Here is a 24039-nt window from a genome sequence, read left to right on the forward strand (position 1 = left end):
AAGTATCTATTGAACTGTGGTCTCTGGGCAGCCCTAAGAGCAGGTTTTTTCCAGTTTTATACCAGTAATTGAAGACAGTGGAGTTAAATTGGAGCAAAACGAGTAAAGTAGAAATGAATCATGGTCCTTGTCTCTATGGGAGAAGAGGGAGAAGACTGTGTTAGAAACGGAAGGCATAAGTAATCATGGAGAGGAACATTTTACAGCACTGCCGTTTTTCTATCCTTTCCACTAGTACCTGTGGGGGTTGGGGGGATTTTAGGTGAGGTACGTTAAAGGATTTCCACACAAGAAACCCGTGCTCCTTAGAGACTGGCTGCTCTTTAAAATATACAGAGGACCCAAGTCCTCTTCAGCATCAATTTGGAATTTTTCATGAAAACTAAAAAGGCTGCTTTTTTCGTTGTCAGTGAGCATTTCTGTGACAGAAACTCAGTGTTTCTGTTAGAGCACCTCTGTGATCGCAGCATTTTGCACATTTAAGACACTGAAACAACTGCTAAAATAGCATATAACCAGTAAAGTACATCAGTGGGAGGTAAATAGTAATTTGAACACCTATGTTAGGCTATTTTATGTCTGTACATAAACAAGTGTGTTAAAAATAAAGGGGGGGGGGGGGGCGAGAATCCAGAGGTATTTGGCCTTTTGTTAGTTTTTGCACTCTGGGTGCTTTTGTGGGTATGCAACTTATTGTAACGCTATTTCACCGTAGTTTGCCTAACAACGTGGGCCAAATACTTCTGGAATCTTTCTTTTTCCTTTGTCTTTTCATTCTTGAAAATTAAATCTGGAAAGAACACTTAGTATTTAGGATTGAAAGATCAGGCACTTAAAGATTGCGTTATTCCAGCTGCTGGGAGTATTTATGTGGTATTGGGTTTATTGTATCTATTCTGTATTTTCCACTACTCTTTTCTTGTTAAATTACAAATGTCACCTTGTTACTCTTTGTTTGTACTGGAAACAAAAGCAATTCGTGTGCCAGGTAGTGTATAGGAACTACAACATGGCTGAGTTGCAATTACTGGGGTAGGCTCCATTGCTGATATTTCTCATCCAGAACATCTCCTTTCGCCTTGTATGAATGCTGTTAAAACATGCAGGGTGAAATTTCTTTCTTCCTACACACAGGCAGAGCTGTCATGTGTGCTTTGGTGGAACTGCTCAGATATTTGAAAATCCAGCCCAAATCAATCAGAGGGCTGCATGAAGGCATACGGATTGGAGTAGTACTTGCAGCCTGTGCGGATTCATAGGACTTTGAATTGAATAGGAAGGTGTTTTTCCTCTGATCCGTGTTAATTGCTCATCAGCCACATTCCGCATCAGGTGGGAAGTCAAGGTGGTGGCTGAGACTGCATGGAGGACTGTGGGCAGGGACCAGCTGCCAGAATTATGTCACCCTTCAATATATGTAGACCAGTGTAATTCATCAGTCATTTTAAGTCAGCCAGTGAAGTTATTCTCTTGCCAAGAATTCGCAAGCTTACAGCATTAAATTTTATAATGAGTAGAAAACATAAGGCCAGACTTTTTTTTTTTCTCTCATCATTTTATTCACTTATCAATATGAGCAAATGTGGTAAGTGTGCCAGCTACGTGGGTAGAACAGTTTATAAATACAGCAGTAATAATTGCTGGCTAGTTGGATCATTCCTTCATTGTTGCCCATTTTATAAATATCCTAGACTTGGAAGGAGCAGATTTTAATTGGCAAATGTTAGGGGCACTCATCCTCCTTTAAGAAGGAAAAAAAAAAAAAAAAAAAAAAAAGAAAAAAAAAAGTTCCTTGATTAATAATCAGGGGAAATGGAGAAATGTATTTTTGTTCTGCTAGACAACTGGTACACTTTTTGTTGTAATTTGGGCTGGCAGTGGGAGTTAAGTGTGGAGTCCTGCTTTGGAAGTGTTCCGGAGCCTCTGTTAATAACCTCACCAAATTGGGAACAGTCAATTTCCACACCAAAACAGGTATATTTTTTGAAAAATCCTAGCAATCAGGAATGTTACCTGTTAGTATCTTCCCTTGGTACCCCCCTCCTTCCCACCCTTCTCCTCTTTGCTGTGCCGCTGGAAGGCAGTCCCTGCCCTGCTGTGGTGGGCAGCAGGCAGCTAGAGCTGGGGATGTGCTCCTGAAACCGGTCAGGACCTGAGCAGTGGGGAGAAAGCACGGGTAACTGGTTGCGCGCTGAAGTTTCCCCCTTTTTGCCACATTGCGGGGGGACAGTGTGTCATGCAGCTGCAGAGCCCCGTCTGTGTGGTCCGGTTGCTGCGTCGAGGGCAGAGGAGCGAAGCTGTAGCCGTTCAGGAAGCAATCGGGTTTGATTGTAAGCATCTTTTCTCTGTAGGCGGCTATCTGTGAGCTAAAAAACATCACCTTCACCTTCCCAGAAGAAGAAAGAGGCATCTCCTACTGCAGATTCAAAACGTTCCTGGTTTCCTACAGTGCCATAATCTCCATGTAGATTTACCAGTCCACAAATAGTCAATGCATAGTGGAGAAGAAGTTTAGCAAAAGATTTTTGTTGTTTCGTGTATCTTAACATGTTTTAAAAATCAGTTGCTATGATTGTGGCTTTTCTGATGCTTTTATTCATCGTAACTTACAGGTTTGAATGGCATATGAAAGATACTAATTTTAATGATATGCATATCTCATTTTCTTTCAGCGAGCATTAAATAGAAAAAAAATGGCTGCAACTGAATTCAGCAATAAGGAAAACTCTGAATCAAGCACTGAGCACGATAAAGAAAATTCCTTTATCAAAACTGAACCAAGAAGAGTTAAAATATTTGATGGAGGGCAAGTGTTGTAACTTCATATATTAGATATCGTTGGGAAGATATTTTTTCCTTGATTCTAGACTTTGCAGAGATGTTGCTTCCTGTTTGATTTATTTTAAATAACGGTTCCCATACTGTGGTCTGTGGATGTTGGTTTATGTTTCCAAGAAAAATGGAAAGTCATCAGAAGCATGGAGCCATGAGAGTTACAAGGGGGGTAATGAAATAAAGAACAGTAGGCAGTGCAATACTTTTTTTTTTTTTTTTTCCAAAGGACAAACATTAATCAGCAGTAAAGGCAGCTAGATACAGCCATAGATGTAAATTCTTTTTCCTATTTTTCTCTTACATGATAAATAATACCTATTCTGCAATAAGGTTGTATAACTGTAGCTGGAGAGGATATAGTCCAGGGGCTAAGCAGCAGACTGCAGTACAGGCTCTGTCTGACAGTTCGCTGTGGCATACACAGGCTGGAGAACTCCTGATTTGAGAAGTGCCATGGAAATATTTACTGAGAGCCGTCGTCCATGCACTGTAACACTTTAAATCGGTTGCCTGATATGAATAACAGTTGCTTTAGCCACAGTGTTGTGCCATGTACAACATCCTTATAAAACAAATTTTTTTAGTAGAAAAGTGCCAATGACACTTCCAAAAATTTTGAGCACAAATGCTGCATATTTTATTATTCTCATAATTGGTGGTGGGCTCTAGGGCTTTCCATTTACTAGTTCCCAGTTTGAATCCAGTCTAGGCCAGCAGTTAAGCCATTACCAGCTGCCCAGGTAAAACATTGCTACCTGTCTCTGCTCAGATCCAAACGTTGCAGGGAGCAGGTCAAAAAAAGCTAAGCGCAACCTTTGGCATCCTTGAGCAGAGATACGAAGGGTGTAATTGAATCTGATTTGACTTTTTCCATCTAGAGACAGTCCCAGTAGGCTGAGTCCAGAGCACATTGATAGGGATTTTTAAAGACTTTCCCATTGTCGTAACTAATGTTGTTCCTTTTCTGCATCCAACGCAGAGCCTCAAAGATGCTCTTTCAAAGCTTCCTCATGGTGCCCAAACCTGCTTCCAAGAACTGACACTTTAAAAAAGTATGTTCCTGTGTTGCAAAGAGGAAATTTGAAATCTTTAAATGCTTAGTGTCAAACGGTACCTTTATTAAAAAAGATAAGCCGTTATTCCTAAACAAGTCCATGATTACCTAGTGAAAAACCTAGATATGAGTTTAACAAATAAATGCAGAAGTTGAGCAGAAAAAGAGCATGATTGGTTTTGTCAGTCATTCATTTTCATCTGTTATATTATTTTTAAAATTCTGGTAGATTAGGGTTTCTAACTAGAATAATTTTCCCATTACAACTGATTGCCTTACTGTTATGGCACTGTTACTAGGTACAAGTCAAATGAAGACTATGTGTATGTTCGGGGGAGAGGGAGAGGGAAGTATATCTGTGAAGAATGTGGAATACGTTGCAAGAAACCCAGCATGCTGAAGAAGCATATTCGCACACATACAGATGTCCGTCCTTACCACTGCAATTACTGCAACTTTTCCTTCAAAACTAAAGGTAGGGGTACTTTTCTGTGTACATTTTTACCCTTTTTTCTTTCTACTTTAAAGTATAATTCTTTTCTTCTCACATTTGGCTGTTCATAAGCTGAAGAAGTTGCCTCTGTAAAGTTTTATTGTCTAATGCTTCAAATATTTGCAGTTTCTGATTTCCTTCTTTTCCTTTTTCTCCTTTATGTTTATTCAGATAATCACATCTTTATATGAATGAGCTGTATGGCATGTCACAGTGGGTGAGAAATTAGAGTGGAAGAGGGAAATCATATGGGAGTATGATGACAGTTAGGTGAAGACAAGTGAGCTGGTTAGCTGCTCATACTAGATGGGGATGGGAACACAGAATTTTAAGTTCTAGTGGTGACCTTTTGGAGCTATGACATTGACATATATCGTACTCCTATTGGCACTCAACTAATTGCTCTAGGAAAGAAATTGGCCTTTATTAAATTACTATATTAAAATGTTTTTTATACCCTTGAAGGACAAGGTTCACTTTGCACTTGACTTTCAAAGACCCAAAGATGGACCCCTACTTTTTAAAGCCTACTTACATCAGATGTTTAAATGCATCCTAGCTTAAGCAGGCGGTATATTAAACAGTGGTAGATCCAGGACTCAAAATAAGTGAAAGAGACAAGAGAAGTTCACAGCCAAAATACTTTCACTGAAAAAATTCTAAGCGGTAAAATTTTTCTTGGCTTTGAACATCATTCAGCAATAATCCCCCCCAGCTGTAACCTCAGAAACATTTGTATTTTTAGTGGGTTTGAGACTACTCAGCAGTTGGGTGGAAAACTTCCAAGAAATAACCCAGTGCTGAGAAAGTGGGATGGATAGTCTTTAGGTTTGTCAAAACCTCTCTCTGCATCCTGACACACTGGGTCATCACGTTGCCTTTAAGATGAAATGCCAGTGCGAACCCAATAAATTCCGATTATGGTTTTTGCAGAGTAGGCACGCTGGCCAAGTTCAAGTAACTAAGTTCTGCCCATTTGGATTTCTCCCTGGTTTCAGTTACAGCAGACACTTGTATTCGCTCCTCTCTGGAGTTGCTATGCCCGGCTGTTGCCATTGCTGCTGGCAGAGTCAGTCACACAGCTGGGTGCTTGATGTTTGGTAAACCACCCTTCATAACAGGACAGTGTAGCCAGTAACTTCACGCAGGATGGAAAGATGGGAAATTTGCTATTTGCGAGACAATATAGTCATATAGCTTCATAACAATTATTTCAGAATTTGGGGTGAATTACTACCTTCATTTCAAAGTAGGAGTGAAGTACTCCATAAACCTAGAAGAGTCATCATTTCACCCACTGTAATTTCTCCTACTGAAATACCTGAAAGAAACAGTTTTTTGAGAGACAATAGGAAGTGTAAGTATAAAGTGAGCAGTTACTTCTAATAACATACTTTGGACAAATGTCGTCATTTACAGATCTCTGATCTACTCTTAACCTTTTCTTGATGATATTCACTATATTTTCTTTTCAAAGGAGAAGAGGAGAGCAGCCTGTGGGGCCTCTCAGCAGTTATGCGTTCACTTTTGAGATTCAGATCAAATATGTTCATGCTCTGATTTTGAATAAAATTAATCTGTTTTGGTCAGCAGTGAAAATGATTGCACTAAAAATAGAATCCATCAAATACTAAAAGAGCTGCAAGATATGAACTTTAGTTTCACGTAATAGTTTTCTGTCAACATGACTTTGAAGGCTGAATCAGCCTTTTTTATACTTTGCCATAAACAAATGAGGGATCTTTTACACCAATGCAAAATACATCATCATCTAGGGTTTCCATCCTATTCTATTTTATCTCAATAGAGAACTTCATGAAATGTAGCCAGAGAGCTAGTAGCATTCAGGATGGTGAATCTGCTACAGCCCTTGACAGCTTGGATTGAGGGGCAAGGTTCTATCAAGTGTGAAATCAAATTATACAGGTGGTTATAAATGTAGCTGAATAAGATACAGACATTTTGAGCATATATTTGTATACATTTGTATAGTCACAGAGCAGTTAATTTTTCTCTCTCTTTTTTTTTTTTTTTTTAAGGAAATTTAACAAAACATATGAAGTCAAAGGCACATAGCAAGAAATGCATGGATTTGGGAGTCTCAGTAGGCTTAATAGATGACCAGGATGGAGAAGAAGAATTTGGTAAGAAATTAAAATCTTCTTTCTTTAGTGCATTTTTGTATTTATTTTGTCATCCCAGTTTCTTACCCTTTCTTTTCCAAAGCTTTTAAATTCTTGTGCAGGGAAAAGAGAGAGAGATAAAAATCTGAGAAGCTAGTCCAAGGGAGCAAGAAATACTGGAAAAACTTTCACCAAAAGAAATGACAAGCATATGCTGAGGATAAATTGCTGCATAACACAAAGTGTTATCCAGTTAAACTTTATCAGTTTCACAGATAAATATGACAGGACTGAAAATACCAGAAAAACAGCTGTTTGCCTAGAAAAAAAGGTAGTCAAATGTAGTGTTTCTTTGAAAATACTTGTGCATGAAATTGTCAAAGTTTTGAGATGCACATTTCATAAAAACTACATCACTAACATGTCACCCGAATCACAAATATGTTGCTGAGTGCTTTGCAAGGAGGCTAATCATCTTCCAGTGTAGAGTTCTGTCCTCCTTCACAAATAATTGGACATAAATCAGCAGATAGAGATCATTTAGAAATTCTGAGCATCATTCATCTTGACCTGTTCTACTTCTTCATTAGTGATGAGAGTGTTATCAAAAATGAATGTATTTGCTAATAATTGGAATTCTGCACTTCCCACATCCTCCGACGGCTCCGCTGAAGAGGAGCTGAGATCGAGGACAGTCAAAGAGGGCCAGGCTGGTTCGTGTGGGTTTTGCTCAGCATGATAAGAAAGATGTAGCTGCACCAGATGCAGCGAGATGGAGAACAGGATTGTGCGTTAGGACCGTTTCAGATCTCGGCATGTCCAGTGCAGTGGTGGCATTTTCTCCTTCCTCCCGTTTCTCAGCAGGGACATGAGTCGTGTTGCCTTGCCTTGTTGTATTTTTCTTCTTTCAGTGGAATAGTTTATTAGATCGCGGATGAGATTTTGAGAAAAGCAAGCAGTGGGGATCTTTATTTAAACAGTAAAGGGCAAGAAAGATGAATGCACTTGCTCCCATATGACAACCGCTAGCAGAATAAGCGAATCAGCTTGAATGTAATTCTAAATAATGCTGGGAATATGACTCAGCTGGTATGATTCAGTAGTGCGCTAGGTACAAAGAAACCTGCATTTTCCCTTTTTTGGCATTCTTCGATATATTCCTTTTTGGTAAGCTAAAAACATGTCCCCCTTTGCAATTTGAGGTACCAAATAAATAACAGAAGATAAGCAGCACTACAAATTACTGTCCTTTTCTCACAGAGGAACAGTTTTCATTAACGTTTTCAGCCTTTATGTGACAGAAAAATCACTGCAACTTTTTTTAAGCAGTGTTCTGTAGCTTTTGACATTTTATTTAGTTTTATAAACTACAGCTGAACAGGTATTTCCACTTAATAGGAACTGAAGACATTTTCTTGACTGATAAATCGATATTCCCAATTGCATACATTAAAAACTGCATTTATGGTTATAATATGATGGGAAATGTTTCAAATGTTAACAGAATTATCAGTAACAGCTGGTAGAAGTAAGCTATTTCAGACATTTGTTGAAAGATTGCTTTTCTTTGGCTCTAAGACTGTTTAATTGAGAGAGAGACACTCTCTTCTTACATACCACGTACAGGTGTCTGTAAACATAGTATAAATATATTATACATTCCCTCAAATACATTCTTTGTTTCAGCACAGTAATTACTTAATAAAATAAATACTCTGTTTGGGGAAAAAAGCAAGACAAACATTCAAGAGAATTTGCTACATAATCCATGAAATTCTTCCAGAAATTTTGAGACTGCAATGTTTTGGGGTTTTTTTATTTTATTTTTCAGACTAGAGCAGATAGCACTTCTTTCTTTAACTAAGAACCCCAAACCAAAAAACAACTCAGTGATAAAATCCCTACCTTTTCTAAAAGATCTGGCTCGGGTACCCATAGCAAAACCAGCTGTGCATCACAAAGCTCAGCACAAAAGTCGCATCCAAGAAGCAGAGTAATTAAGCCCATGATAAACACGCGTTTGCTGCAGCCAAACCAGTCTAGCCTCTGCAGTTGCTGCCTAATACAGGGCATTTACAATTATCCATGTAAATTCAGTGAGCAACTGTACACTTTAAAAGTGTGATTTCATCTCTCAGCTCACCTGGCCACACTTGAAGGTATTTCTCGTGATAATTCAGAAACTTGCTTGTTGGCCCATTTATAAGGCAAAGGGTCAGCAAGGAAAAAAAAAAAGCGTGAAGTGTTTGCATACATGCCCTCTCCTAAATCCCGTACGTGCTGATTTTTTTGGCTAGGTTTGAATGTGATTGAATTTTTCTTTTTTTTTTTTTTCTTTTTTTTTTTTTGAGGTGTCTAGGCAGCCTGGGTTACCAAAGTGACTTCAACCACCTCTTCGGCTGCCCTTTCCCCAGGGCAGCGCAGCAGTGCTCGCGTTCGGGGCCAGCACCGCTCGTGCCAGGTCTGGGCTCTAGGGACAGCCCTGCCAGCAGTATATCACTCACGGAGGGAAACCTGATGGGCCTTGGGTATTGAGCCACACTTGTGGCATCACATCTTTGGCCCTTTCACCCCTCCTCCCTCTGACCTGTGCTGCTGGCAGGTTTGTGTCACGTATCGTTTTGGTGCTTTAAAAAACGACGTCTTTAAGCGCATATATTTACTTCAGGAGTTGTGCGGTTGTTAAAAATGATCTCTCTCTTAGACAGTGGTCTGCCCAGTCCCATCTCTTTCCTCACTTGGAAGGCAATGTGAGAGGCTGTAGAGGAAGGTGCAGAAAATCTGATAAGAAATAATTATGACCTCAGAAAAAAAACTTCTTCTTACTGTAGGCCGTGTGAGGTTGGCCTCTTTCCTGACCCGTAGAATGTCTGTCTGTTTGTCTCTAACTAATTTGTCATCCAAACATTTGGAATACTGATTATTCTTACGGCAATAAAAACGTCTGCGCCTTTGCTTAGAATAACTAAGCTGTATGTCTTCCACCAGACTTTGAATTAGAGAATTAGCCAGAAATTTAACAAAGCTACCAACCTTTTATTTACTAAGGAATTACTGGTTCTATTTTTATGTAGTTTTTTTAAAGCATAGGCAATCACGATTATTTGAATATATAATTTTTTTTAGATTCATATGAGAAGTCAGCTTTCACCTGACAGCAGTCCAGATTAATAGTGCATGCAGATTGAATAAGGAATGCAAACTGTGCTCAATCCTGAACGCAGGCGCGCATGCGCGCGCACACACACAGAGCCTGTTTTTCCAGTAATCTGAGAAGCAGAAATTTTGTTGTGCTGTAACGTCTAGGGAAAAAAAGAAAGAGATGCACTCTAGCTGTCTGAAACTATATGTGATCAGAGCTTTTAACATAGCATTCTTTGTATTTGGACTTGTCATCATTTGGGTATTAGTAAATACTTTCTGGCCTGGCTTTTTGTATTCAAAACCATTCCCTCATCCATTTATCTTTCATCTTCTGCTCTTCGGAATGCTCTTATCACCAAAATACAGGGTTAAAATGTAAGGAATGTTAATATCTGAATTAAATTGTCAGACGAGGTGAACTGTTTAGTGTGACAGACTGCAACTGGGGATATCCTCTTTGGCCACGTTGACCCAACATTTTTAAGACTGCTGTGCAGTCTTAAAAACAACAATAATTTGTCTTCAAATTAAAACAGTTACGAACTTTAAAGCTGTAATATTTCATATGTAAGCTAATGTATGAGTGGTACGGTATGTCTGAGTAAACTTGCACAAGATAGTTATTTAATAATGAAATCAGTAGATGGGCAGAACTTATTTAAATTGTCTCTATGGAAAAATTTTATTCCAAAATATTCATTACTTTACCAGTGAAAATACTTAATTGTAAGTTTCAGATATGTATTTTTATATATATACACACACATATATATATTAAAAAAAACACTTTCATTTTCTGCAGTATTAAATAAACCCTTCTAAAGATACAATTGCTCTAAGTTAATTAGCTATATATTACTTATAGTAGATCTTAAGTGAGTTTCCATGGCTCTTCATTAGCTTAATCATGACTCAGTCTGTGTTTTCACTGCACCTACATTTAAGGAGTGAAAATAAATTAAAATCCTGCAATAATATCCTCCTTTTGCAAATAGAATGGAAGGCTGGTTCTGTATAGCTTACAAGAAAGATTTTTTTTAATTTTTTTTTTTTTTTAATATCAGTATCTAGTCTTCAACTAGATGTACATTAAGCATGGTGGAGCCCTACACCTATAGCTTAGGAATAGACTACCTAGTGCTAGGGTTGATTTACAATATACAGGTTACTCAGGAAGACTTAGATGTAAATAACCTCTTTAAACAGAGGTTACTCTTACTTTTTTGGTTAGTTTTACTTTGTTACTTTCCATACTCTTAGGAATGAAAGTCAAAAGCCCACAGTTTGGCTGGGTTGGGTTTTTGGGGGGTTTTGGGGGTTGGGGGGGGGGGGGGGGGTTGACACATTTCTGAGGAGCACTGGCTATTACCAGTCTGAATTTAACCCAGTAGATGTCACTGTGGGTCCTGTTTGATGGTGATGAGCAGTGGACAGTAGCTGAAGCAAGACTGAAATCAGTCAAGTAAAGCCTATGAACAGACTTAGGGAGACAGGAAGACAGCAAGTTTGGCTACAGATGCTAGTGCTATTTCACAGTACTTTGTTTTACCCTTTTTATAATTTGTTTGCATGGTTGTGGAACAGTCTGTTACAAGACTAATGCAATGGGTGAAAGGCGAGTCTAAGCTTGTAATTGTTTAGAAAAATAGGAGAGTGCATTGATGACATACAGACCTTACTTTCAAGTTTATGATAATACGATGACATACTAAAAAATATTTCTGCCTTTGTTGCCACAGTATATATTTTTTCTTGAGTTTGATGAGGAATATATGATACGGAACAGATGCTTTATTTTTAAATGCTTTTATATAGATATTAATCCATAACTGAAGATACTTAACACAATTTGAGGTGACAAACACTGCTTTGTATTGCTCAGGTGCTAAAAGCCAATGAATTTAGTAAATTTAAATTTAGATGGGAATAGATAGTGAACAGACCAGCAGATACTTAGTAAGCTATGTCTTCAATCTGTGTAAGTAGAGCTAATAGCAATCCTATAGTTATCTACATAACTGTCCATTTGCTTGGGAATGTGTAAAACTTCAGCAGTCTGGACTTACATTTTCAGTTCCTTCTTGTCTTTCTGACAGTGAAAGAAAGAAAATGAACGTTTTGCTCTTTATGTGAAAATCTACCTAAATGTGATTAAGTTATAACCAAATATGAGTAAGTTATAAGCCGTTGAACTTTATCATTAGATTTGGTGCAGAAATTGGTAAGTCTGTAGCAGGGCCTGATAAGTCAGGTCATGTGATGGACTAATTGGTAATAATATCGCAGTTAAAATTAAAAGCTGTAAGTTGAGATTCCTTTCTCTTAGTACTTTGCAGTATGGTGATAATTATATGGCCATTGTTAAAACCATATACAGTAAGGATTCTTGTAGGAGAAACTTTTAAAATTAAGAACTTTAAAGTGCATAGAAAGACCTATTTCAGTTACCTAATCCATAGCATCACAACTGGAAAAAGCAGTTCATGGACTTATCAGCCCCAGGCGCTTCACTAATGGACATATTAGGATGCTGATAAGTCCAGCTAATGCTATTGTGCTGAAGAACTTGAAGCTTTTTCCTTCCCCACTTTGAGGCAAAATGTCAGTATAACAGAGCCTTAGCCAACAAGCTCATCAACATCACAAACACAATACAGAGCTGATTAACTAAATGAGGACTGACAACAAAATAAATGAAGGACTAAGATGATTTTTGCCCATGATTTGTGTACACTTACTTCAATACCTAGGATTAAAAACTGAATTTTATTAAATATAATTATATCTGCCATGTGAGCAAAATCCCCAATCAGTAGCTGTGTCCACGTTTCTGTTATACCTTTATTTCCAGCTGTTCCTAATTTTTGCAGAGTTCATGTCTGTAGCCAAAAGTTCCTCTCTTCTGTGAAGTTGAGAAAGAAGAAAGAGTCTTGCTAAGGGTTTAAAAGAAAAGATTGCAGCAGTTGACAGAGGATGAGAGACATTCCCTAGTCTTCCAGAAACACTCGTTATAAAAAATTGAGGCAGTCTTGAACAGTCTTTCTGTTAAAATGGTGAGAGTTACAAATTTGAAAGAGAAGTAGCTTTCATAAAGACTTCACTTAATAGTGTGAAACTTTCTTCCTGTTTTCTTTTTAAAAAAAAAAAAACTGTGAACTTTCATGCCAAAAGCCATTTCCCCATATGCTAGTGGCCTTTAAATTTATGACACATCCTTCATTCTAGAATATCCCACACTGCTTGACAACCTTATACAAAGTGAAACACAGAAGTCATTTTGTTCCCTTTGGAAATTGAGTCAGTTGTAGTTATATATATCAGCTACATAAGCATATGGTTATAATTGTGCATAGTTTAAGATAGGAAGCGAAGAATTAATTTTTCCCCAATTAAAACTGCAAGGGAACTTTAGTAGGCAGCGCACCATTACTAAAATGGATCGGGGCCAATACTACTTGGTTAACAAGACAGTGCTTGGAAAAGAGCCTTTCCCCACAAGGAGCAGTCACAGCCTCAGCTCGATGCCTCATTCAGGGAAGACCCATAACCTGCCTGGGTCTTCCACCGCTTAAAACTCCAGTATCGGGTCCTCTCGCAACTCCACTGAGTTACAGCAATGCTTAACGGGATCATTAATTGCAAAAGCTTGGGCACCTCTTGTTTCAGCAAACATACACGTGGGTATAAAAGCCAGAGCAGAGCGTTCCTTTGTGCATTGCCAGAGCAAGCAAGTCAGGAATGGGGTTTTTTTTCATCTGATATTGCGAAGCGGTGTGGGAGTAAGGGAACCACATTCATCGCCGTCAGCTCGCCCACACTGCAGGCTCTGGCTCCAGGTAACCACGCTTAAATAGAAGCTGGCCAATGGGTGGAGGTAAACAGGGAAACAATAGAGGGAAATGATATCCCACGGAGTTCTGCATGTAAGGAATCTGTGTCCCACACATGGGTCCCCTTTCCCTTTCCACGGTTTTATTCTGGAAAGATGAGATGTACACAGAAAATTTCTACGTAAGCAGCATTTGCTAGTAAATCCTGTAGGGTTTTTCAATGTTGATTTGAAAAAAGATAGTTTCTTATTATAAATCAGGGCATTGTTCGAGCATATGTTTTCCTTGCTTTACAAATGTGACAAGTCAGTCTAATCACTTCAGGTAGTTTCTCTTGCCAGTGGAGACAGTCATTTGTGATTGACATCAACTTTCATAGAAAGTGCGATTCATGTGGAGAGAGGGAGAAAAAAAGAAAAGAAACAGTAGGATTTCCCAGAGAATAGTTATGTCATGTGGGTAAATAGACCAAAATTAAGAGGGAGTACAGACTGAAACCCGAGACTTTGCAATGCCCCATGCATTATTTAAAGAGTTGCAGGAAACACATGGGTCACCCTTTAGATGCAAAATATGGAGAAGTCTTCAAGATCTGTTACAGAGGCATTGGGGGAAGTTATTTCCATTCAGAAATCAAACATATGTAGAGGTTCTAACATTTTAGATGTGTTTGCTTTGCAAATTAATGATGAAGAAACACTGTTTGTGTGAAGAAGAGAAATGGCAGAAGTATAGAGGAAAATAAATGTTGAATAACTCCATGTGGTTTTGTTAATAATATTTTTAACAATCTGACTTGCCAGATTTTTGGAATGGACCTTACTGAATTAATTTTTCCACTAAAATGTATTTTCTTTTTTGAACAGCTTTGTCTGTAGATGAGAATTATAAGTGAAGACTATTTAAAATTCTAAAAAATATTTTTGTTAGCATCGTTCCAATGACCTGGAGGATTTGGGCTATTTTTAATAACATTTCAGTTTCATGACTGCTGTAGTAAATGTAGAAAATCTATAGTTTCCATATTTAGTTAATGTACAAATTACTGTGTAGGCAAAGAGGGGCAAAGTCATTATAGAGGGATTTTTTCAAAGCAGCTATTAGTCTCGTTCCTAATTGCATTGCTCATTTGAAACCATAAAGGCTTATAATGGTGGGTAACTTATTGAGAGGTAGCTCAATTAAACTCATTTATTTTACCTGGAGTTCAAGATGCTTATTTTGGTTTTGGTAACGTAGCAGCCTCAAGTATTGATAGTACATTCAAATTCTTTTAAGGGTCTGATTTTTTTCAGAATCGTTCATTTTGATGGTAGGTTGCTTTGTAGATTTCTAGAGCAGGATCTCTGAGATTTTAACTAACCAGCCATCATTGCTTTTGCAGAGCCAAATGATTTTTATGCTGATATTTTTTTTGGACAGCTCAGCAGACAGACCTCTAATCGAATATAAAATATTAGTGCATTCAAAGCATTTTGTCTTTTATAAAATATGATCCCAGACAGTCTGGCTTGGAATCAGATACAGCAGATGGGATTTTCTGTCTCTTTACAAAAGATGATTCTTTCTTTCCAAGTTACGATATAAAAGAAGGTGAAAAGCTGCAGTAGGGCTGTATTTTGTAGAGAAGTTTACCACTAGACAGCAGTTTGGCTTTATGGCTTGAAGTCAGGAGGGCTTCTTAATGTGAGCAGCATAGGTAAGTTTTGAAAGGATTAGGGCTTTCTTGCCTCCTAGGACATCGTGGGTGATTTGTTAATACACCTTTCAAAACATTAGCAAAGTGAAGAAATCTGGTAAGGTCTAATTTTGGTCTCTTTTGCCTGTTAACGAGACAGATTCCTGACTAACAGCCTCCAGTCTTTCTGTTTGCATCCTTCAAAAACCTTTGCAGCAGTGATTCATATTAGGTACAAGGACACCCACTTATGAGTCAGAACCAGCTAGAGAATATCCCACCGCTAAGGTTGGCAGACCAGCTTCGTATGTCGTCACTGGGAACTTAATGAACCGGGAATCTGCTCACATCTCCCCAAGCGAAAGAGTGAAGGGTGACTTTGAGCAAATGGTTATAAATGGCTTAAAAGAAAACAGCCAAATCCAGAAGGTTAAAAATGACACGGAAGCAGAAGATGAAAGATTATATAGCTATATAATTAAATAAGTACACTGGAAAACAAAAACAAAAATTAAAATCTTCCCTGTTGCTTTGATGCAGTGGGATGTGACTGAAAAACGCACGTGCCGTGTGATTTTTTGGTGTTTCTAATTACTCCCTCCCACCTCCTTCCCAATCAGTCCAGGACCTTCATTGGCTTACCTTCTAATTCCCACTTTTGCAGGTGAGAAGCAAAGATTTGGCTATGACCGGTCAGGATATGACGTGGAGGAGTCTGATGGTGCAGATGAAGATGAAAACGACAATGAAGACGATGATGAAGACAGCCAGGCTGAGTCAGTCCTATCCACAACCCCCTCGGTGACGGCCAGCCCCCAGCATCACCCCTCTCGACACAGCCTGCAGGATGCCACCAGCACTGATGAAGACATCAGACTTCCAGACTGTTTTGCTGGGGTTCACACGGACTCTATGGACGGTCTGCCAAAAGCACTGCTGACGAAGATGACTGTCCTTAGCGCGGCGCAGTCAGTTAGCAGGACCTCCAGGTCACCAGCAGAATTCACCCATCAGGAAGCACATGAGGATAAAGCCCAGGAGAGAGGAGCGGGTCCTCGCAGCGCTAGTGCGGCACTGGCGGACGTCCCTCCTACATCTCCAGGTCGCCAGATGTCTGTGGATTACCCCGATGCAGAAGCAGCCTTGGGCCACCCCTTAATATCAACTGCAGCTCTTACAAAGGTAGGAGTATCTGACTCGGGGGGAGAGAGTGGGACTTTAAATCCTCCTTTTAAAGATCTTTCTGGGAAATTTTTCAAAGTTCAAAATGTTTGCCCTTCCCTTCATTCTTCGAGTTGTTGGCTGATGCATCTTTAAGAGAGTTGAAAATAATTCTAGCACAAATGTGTAGGACGCTAGAAACAACAGTGTTGTAGGAACACGGCTTTTCAAATTCTTAGTTTTTATTGTATTCTCCCTGAAAGGATTAATTGTAACATGGTCGTTTCAGCTGAAGTTTGGAGCTAGTAGATTGTATTTCAAATAAGAAGGGATATAACAGATATGTAAAATTAACATATGGTGGTGGTTATGAAGTTTTCAGAGGAAAGTGATAGAATTCAGAAGTCATTTCACTCTGAAATATGACAATAGAATCATTGGTAATTCCCAAGGGAAGTTAATCTAGTCCCAAAGGTTTTTGCCTTATCACTGTAAAAAAATTGTGCAATTGCTTATCTCTCCTCCAAATATGCTTAATAATAGAATTAGAAAGAACACCAGATGTTCCAATGAAACTAGGAGATTGCCCTTGCACAATAACAAAAGGAGAGACAAGCGCACAACAGAGACCTGAGTTCCCAGTGCTCTCATTTTTCCTCCAAGCTGAAAGAACGTTTTGATCAGAAAAGGATCAATTTTGCCCATGCCTATTCTAAACACATGGCTCTTCAGAGCAGTGTGCAAAAAGATGAGGTCAGTCTGTGTGCAAGGCTGCAGGAGCGTTCAGTAATTTTGGCAACTGTTGTCTTTAAAATTGCTGGGGAAATCACAGAGAGGAACTGGCAGGTGTTAAGCCTTTTACAATTCAGCAATATTTTAATGGACTCTAATGGGGACGGTACAAGTCACATACGTGATTGATCGTAAGGATCTCTCTTGAAAGTTTTGAATTCTTACTGCAGACCGTGAAGGCATTAGAGCTTTCAAGAATAATGCTCCGAAAACTGTGATGCAAAATGTAGTTTAAATAAAGGAGTAATTACTGCCTTCTCTGTGATGAATGCGATTTTTACAAATAGTATATGCATGCAGTTATACAAAAAACAAGCAGCTGGAAATTTTCAAAATCATAAACAGTAAGTAAAAATTTCATTCTAGTTTAAGTACTTACTGGCTTGTTTTTTCTTTGAAAATCTGTACTGCTGGATTGATTTTTTACAAAATTTAAGATAGTGAACCATTGGCAAGGAGAAACAGTAAAAATTATTGCTGCATTTCCTTGTTTGACACAGATTCATTCCTTCTTGTGAGAACTGTGAGTCCGTGTGGCAAATGTAAATCGGAGAGATTTTGTAGTATGACATAGAATAAAATGTAGTGGTCTCTGATCACTGCATGTACCTGCCACAACAGGGGTAGGATCTTAATATTTGGATTTGGGGTTTCAGTTGTTGCCAGTAGATACCAGAAAGACATTTGACTGAGTTTACTCCCTCATCACACAGAACCACTGAAGCCTCAAGAAAATATTCACACAATTAAAAATGTTGAAAGGTCTTCATTAATATAGCTCTAATGATTGTCTACATTAATATATTAAAAAAAAAAAAAAGGCACGTAAGTAATACAAGGCAGTAATTCTTTCCAGACTACCTCCTCCTTTCCCAGATCAAAAGAAGTGGCAGCTGTGTGTCTGATGGTTAATCTACAGTTTGTTCCTATTGTGAATGGTTTGGATCCCACTTCTTGCAATCGAGAGAAGGGGTCGAGACAGCTCTGGAAGGCTGTTGTATATTCCTTCGAAAGCATCCATACCAGTTTATCAGGATTTCTTGAGAGGTGTCAGACAGGACTTAATTCTGAGAAAGATGTTGGCTTCCTTCTCACACCCTTCTTCCCATTTAGACTGGTCAGCACTGCATAGTCAGTAAATCATATTGCCCTTTAACCAATACATTTCCTACCAGCAGTTTTCAAGAGCATTTCTGTTCGTGTTTCAGTTTTGTGTCTACTGTAGAGATTTCTTAAGTTTGGTCAAAACCACAGAATTACTGTTTAGGACTATATAAACTAAATAAGGTTGCACCACTCTTTATATGTTATGAATGTGCCTAAAACTAAAAAATACTGCGAGATTGCAATTGCAGTTTAAGACTTCTCGTTTTAGGAGTTTTTAGGAAAGGAGTTGCCGGCCTTGGTTGGTAGCACAGGCTATATGAGAAGAAAAGGGAGCATATAAATATGATTATCAGTCCAGGTTTAGCCACCAAATCACGGCAAGCTGAGGCAACAGTGGGATGCGGGTTCTATGTCTCACTCCAGTATCTGCCTGTCACCTCCGCTTCTGTGGGCGCTGTAGTTGTCATCCATCTCTTGTCATTGCTTATCGCCCATCTTCCGCGTTGGAAGCGCCTACGGACAAACATGCCGTGGTGCTGCCTCTGCCTGCCAGAGGCTGTAATGGCTCCGCTAGAGGAGCCCGGTGCATCAAAAAAGCCAGGTTATGCTCATTTAACCTTCTCGCCTGAGGTGATTTCCACAGAAAGCAGTTCTCCAAAGCCTTCTCGCTCCTTAAAAAACACATACAAAGGATATTCAGCGATGTTTTCAAGTACTAGTGTTCAAGAGAAATTAGCCGGGGTAATTAGGAGAGGAAAATTCAATTAGTGGGCGAGGAAGGAGTTGGAAAAAGAAAGGAAGGAAATTAGTTCATTGTTCAAGCTGGGCAGTATATACTGTGAACCGGTTTGTTGTTGTTTTTTCTTAAAAGGGAGTGTGGGAAGCGCTCCCAGCTACCTCGCGTTTTCGTTTCACTTGAGGGTAGCGGTGGCCGCCACATTAACGCGCCTGTGTTGTTCTCTCCCAGAGCACGCCCTCCGTCAGCTCTCCCTCCTCGCTGGTGGACAGCAGCATGCCGGCCACGGCACCGTCACCCTATGCCGAAATCCCAGAGGAGAAGCCGGCCGGGTGCCCGCAGCACGCCGCCGAGCTGAGGACTCCCCAGACTCACCTCTTCAGCCACCTCCCCCTGCACTCGCAGCGGCAAGCCAAGGCGCCCTACGGCACGGTGCCGGTCGGGGGGATTCAGGTGGTCCCCGCCGGCCTGGCCGCCTACTCCGCCTTCGTCCCCATCCAGGCGGGGCCGGTGCAGCTCACCATCCCTGCCGTCAGCGTGATTCACAGAACTACCAGCGCCCTCGGCGAGGCGGGCGGCGCGGCCGCCGGCACCGCCGCGAATCCCGTGGGAGTCGCCGAGGTGAACAGCGTCGTGCCGTGCATCCCCATCGGCCAGGTGAGCGTGCCGGGCATCCAGGGTCTCGGCACGCCCGGCCTGCAGCCCCTGCCGCCGCTGGGCGTGGAGACGGTGAACATCTTGGGCCTGGCAAACACGAACGTCGCCCCGCAGATGCGCCCTTCGGGAATTACCCTGAACGCCGTGGGCCTCCAGGTTTTGACCGCCGGCGCGGCCCCGCAGGGCAACCCCAGCCCGCAGGCCCACATTCCCGGCTTGCAGATACTGAACATCGCCCTGCCGACCCTCATCCCCTCCGTCGGCCCCGCCGGCGCCGAGGGGCGAGGAGCCCCCGAGGCACCCGCCTCGGGCGGCAAGGCCTGCGAGTCCCAGCCGGAGCCGGCTCCTGTCGGCTTCCCCGCGGCCGAGGTCGGCCGGGCCGGCGGGGCCGCTTCTCCTCAGGCGGCGGCCGGCGGCCAGCGGTACGGCGGGAAGAGCCATCCCGAGCCCGCCCCGCTGACCGACTACGAGCGACCCGACGGTCCGGGGAAAGCGGATCCCGAAAAGACTGACCTCACGAACCCCGCCAAGCCAAAGCGCGACGTCCCTTCCCTCCAGGTGAAGAGGGCCGCCCCGGCAGAGCCCCGCTCCAAGGCGAATCCCGACGCGTTAACCAAGTCCCCGGTCCACCGAACTGTCTCCCCGGACAGACAGGTACACAGGCCAGCCGCCTTGCCCCGGCGGCAAAACACGGTGCAGTTTAGCGATGGCAGCAGTGACGATGAGGATAGACTTGTAATAGCAACCTAGTTTTTGTTTTTCATTGTGTTTTTATTTGGGGGGGTGGAGGGGGGGGTTTATAACACTTACAGGTTTCTTTGCAAACCTCCCTTTCCTTAAAGCACATTTTTCTGACACAAACCCATTACTAATCTTCGTGCAATCATGAACTCTTGACCAATAATTGTTGTTTCTTGTCAGCTCCAGCCATTTTTGTACATGTTGTATAGACGATTGTGCCTTTTTGGAGTTTTATGTTTAGAAACCTGTACAGATTGTTGAATATATATATATAAAATATATATATATAAAATATGTATATTAAAACCAGGTAGTTGCTTGTGTTTAGTAAGTAAACATCCTATGTCAGATAAATAAAGGATTAAATTATATGTTGCACTGTTAAATGTAAATTTTTATGGCTGTGGGACAAAGTTTCTGTGTACAGATCTAGTATGTAAAACTCCATATTTATTGTATCCATATTAGTCTTGGAAAAGGGTCTGTCCATCTTTCTTGTGTAAGACGGTAGCTTTACACTTAAAAGAGAAATACAGTATCTGTGTTATGAAATATTACAGTAAAATTTTGTTTACTGACTTTACCATTGCTTATGTTGTGCCTTCTTGATGCAGCCCGGTAGTCGGAGAGGCGCTTGACTCGCTCCTTTTAGTACCCTTCCAGCTGCGTTCAGCTTGAAAGGATCCGGTGGTGGTGTATGCCCCCATGGTTTCACCTGCCACGAGAGAGAGAGTACACTCTTCGGGCTTACTTGGAGCAAAACCTTCCGTTTCAAAACATCCAGGATGGCAAAATGGGGAGGGAGTCCTTCAGCTTTTTGTAGAGCGAGCATCCATCCACCTCGTGTTTTTAACACTTCCTAATTAAATTTGAAGACTTCCCTGAGGGAAAATAGCAAAAGGGTCAAGATGAAATATTTTTTTATTTGTAATCTGGAACTATAAAACCACTTTTTATTGACATTAAAATGTTACACAAGAAAAGAATAATTCTTTGTGTGTTCTTAATTGCAAAATCCGCCATACAGTTGGTGAAAATGCCCCTACTGTAATGAGGATTTGGCACTGCCAATTAACATCAACTTCTTAGGAGACTGCATTTCAGGTCATCTTCGTTTACAGGTAGACAAAGCCAATTTCTCCCTAAATACGGCTTTGTCTTATTCTTGCAGGGAAAAACAAGGGACTAGAGGTCTTACACGTACAATTAATGTGCCCTTACATCAACAAACTCGTCGTTAATGGGCATACAAGACATGTATGGATCCCAGAATCATGGAAGTTTAATAAAATTCTGTTTGCAGGTGGTGAAAACAATTTAAAGTTACCAATACATTTTTAAGGTGTTCAACTACTGCAGGAGACAAGTCTCACATGTTACAGGCCTAAACATTCCTGAAAGTTTCAAATTGACCTGGGATTTGTGCTGTAATTTTTAAATAGAGTTGGTTTTCTACTGTGTCCTTATATCACATTCTTACAGAAGTTTATAAAACCATTTTAACAACCAAATTCCAGTAGAAAACTGGAAGATGTAAATTAAAAGCATGATTACCTTTATGGAAATAACAAGGATAAGCACATACAAAACAACTGGAAGAAAAGGGTGGGAAGCAAATCTTGGGAAAAAAATCAGGAGTGAACCTGAATGTAAGCTGGGCTGCGTTGTTCACAGATTAACTCCTGTACCCAGTTTAAAGAAGTAATTCATACCTCGTACTGCTCGTATTCAAGAACAGCACTATCCTAGATCCATTTTTAACTTTAACATTGGCTTTTGTACTATACTCACATTGTACTCATTACATTATTCCATTACAGTGTGTTGTAAAACTGTAGGCGATGTTGAGTGAGCTTTATTAACTTTCAGAAAGAGCACTTCAGTACCAGAAAATCATTTATATTACTGTGATTATCAGCCAATTGTACTAATCCAGCAATTAGAAATGCACGTACTAGAAAGGAGAAATTACTCTCAGCTCAGACATGAATGTTGGTATAATTCCTTACTGTGCAGAGCCTCACTGAGGGCCCAAGCTCCTAAACCACGAAGCACTCTCAACTCGCATTGAACTTAATGAGAGTTAAGAGTACTCGGCACCACACAGCATCAGACTTCAAATTTGTGAGTGTCTTATGTGCAGCCACTGTGTAAAATGTCACTGTGCGTTTGTATGTTCTTTTTATAAACATGTAGTGATGTCAATGTGTCTTATGCCATTATCATTTATACCAAACGTGAAATTATCTGAGCCAGCCAAAGTTAAAAAAAAACCAAATGTTGCTGCATTACGTATGCTTTGAGAGCCTGAAACTTTTGCTAGTAGAATCAGGTGAAGGTTTGTAGTTAATGAACTCAAGAAACTTTGCATCAATTTTAGCTTCTTTAAAATGGACACTTTCACTTCCTAGTAAACTTGAACTATGCTAATTAATTTGAGCATATTTGTCTGCAGCATGACAAAAAAAAAGATGACTGGGTCAAATAGGTTTACAGCAAAGTAAAACTATCTCCAAAATTCTGAATGCCATCACAAGCATTGCCATTTCGCTGAGTTTTATAAGGAAGCAGTAGGTAAGAAATTGCTGTTCCACATGCCCTGAAGTCCTGATTTTACTAACCCATTTAGAAACTCCAGAGATTTACTGTATACACATCTTAAATGTTTTACTTGACTAGCAATTTCTGGTGTGCTCATGTTCTAAGGATTAATTCCAGGAAGTCACTAATTTAACAGAAAATTCAACCTGATGAATCAGGCGATCTACATGTGTCTCTTTTCTGTTCTAGGTGTTTTGAAGACATCAAGGTCAAGACACAGAAGCAGTATCTTGAAGAATAAGAATGACAAGGCAACAGATATGTCATAAAGAGGAATGTTAACACGTGTGTCATTTGGTAAGTTAATAGCAGGACAATAGAGAGAGAGGACCAAGAGAATGGGTACTGATAGATACTGAGCAATCATCACACTTAGCCAGGCAAAGCAGATGAGCCGTATTTGAAGCAGCATCTCCACTAATAATGAAAAGATGAGCGGGTAGTTGCAGATACAGCTAACCTTGTTCAAATGGAGCTGGGAGGAAATCACACTTTTCTAGAAGATAGGCATTTGTGGTCCTGAACATTATACTGTTTCCCTTCCCTCTAGCATGTTTCCAAATGGATATTCCTTGAGGTGCGTCTAGAACTTGTGCAACAGGAAAAAAAACCAACAAAGTAGGAGTGTGACCAGACCTGAGAGAAGGTTAAACTCCATACCTCTCCTCTGTTAGTGTCTAGCAGTTTCATTTTAATCATGAGTGTAACCAGCATCTATACCATATGTCAGCATACATGAGTGTCATGCATTGGCACAAGCCTGTGACCACTGCGTTGGTGATTATGTTTTCTTTCTGAATTAATTCCTTCTATTTTAAATTGTGTGGTATCTTTATTCTCTTGTCCAGAGTCATTAGTGAGGGGGAAATTGCACTCCCCTTGCCACAAGGATCCTTCTGTTAGTCGGTAGCAAGTATCTCAGAGATTTGCCAGTGCAGGATTACGCTGCTCTTCAGATGGTGTAAATTATCACAGCTGAATTGGAGTAAATAGCACCGGTGCTGTTTACTCAGGGATCAATTTTTAATGGCTCTGTCAGACACCCTCTGGCAAATCCAGCACAGCTGTTTAAACATTAAAAGGCCAG

At 40.3% G+C, this 24039-nt stretch overlaps 1 protein-coding gene across 1 annotated transcript in view; it reads left to right on the forward strand.

Annotated features, from left to right (window-relative positions):
• Positions 1-20934, forward strand: part of HIVEP1 (HIVEP zinc finger 1) — an 80154-nt gene extending 59220 nt beyond the window's left edge. The window contains 5 exon segments of the mRNA XM_041118288.1: positions 2673-2806; positions 4189-4364; positions 6422-6526; positions 15822-16339; positions 19185-20934. Coding sequence (XP_040974222.1) covers positions 2673-2806; positions 4189-4364; positions 6422-6526; positions 15822-16339; positions 19185-20360 — 2109 coding nt within the window. The 3' untranslated portion in view covers positions 20361-20934.
• The last annotated feature ends 3105 nt before the right edge of the window (positions 20935-24039 follow it).

The sequence above is a fragment of the Aquila chrysaetos genome, chromosome 18, assembly GCF_900496995.4.
Source record: "Aquila chrysaetos chrysaetos chromosome 18, bAquChr1.4, whole genome shotgun sequence".
NCBI classification, from domain to species: domain Eukaryota; kingdom Metazoa; phylum Chordata; class Aves; order Accipitriformes; family Accipitridae; genus Aquila; species Aquila chrysaetos.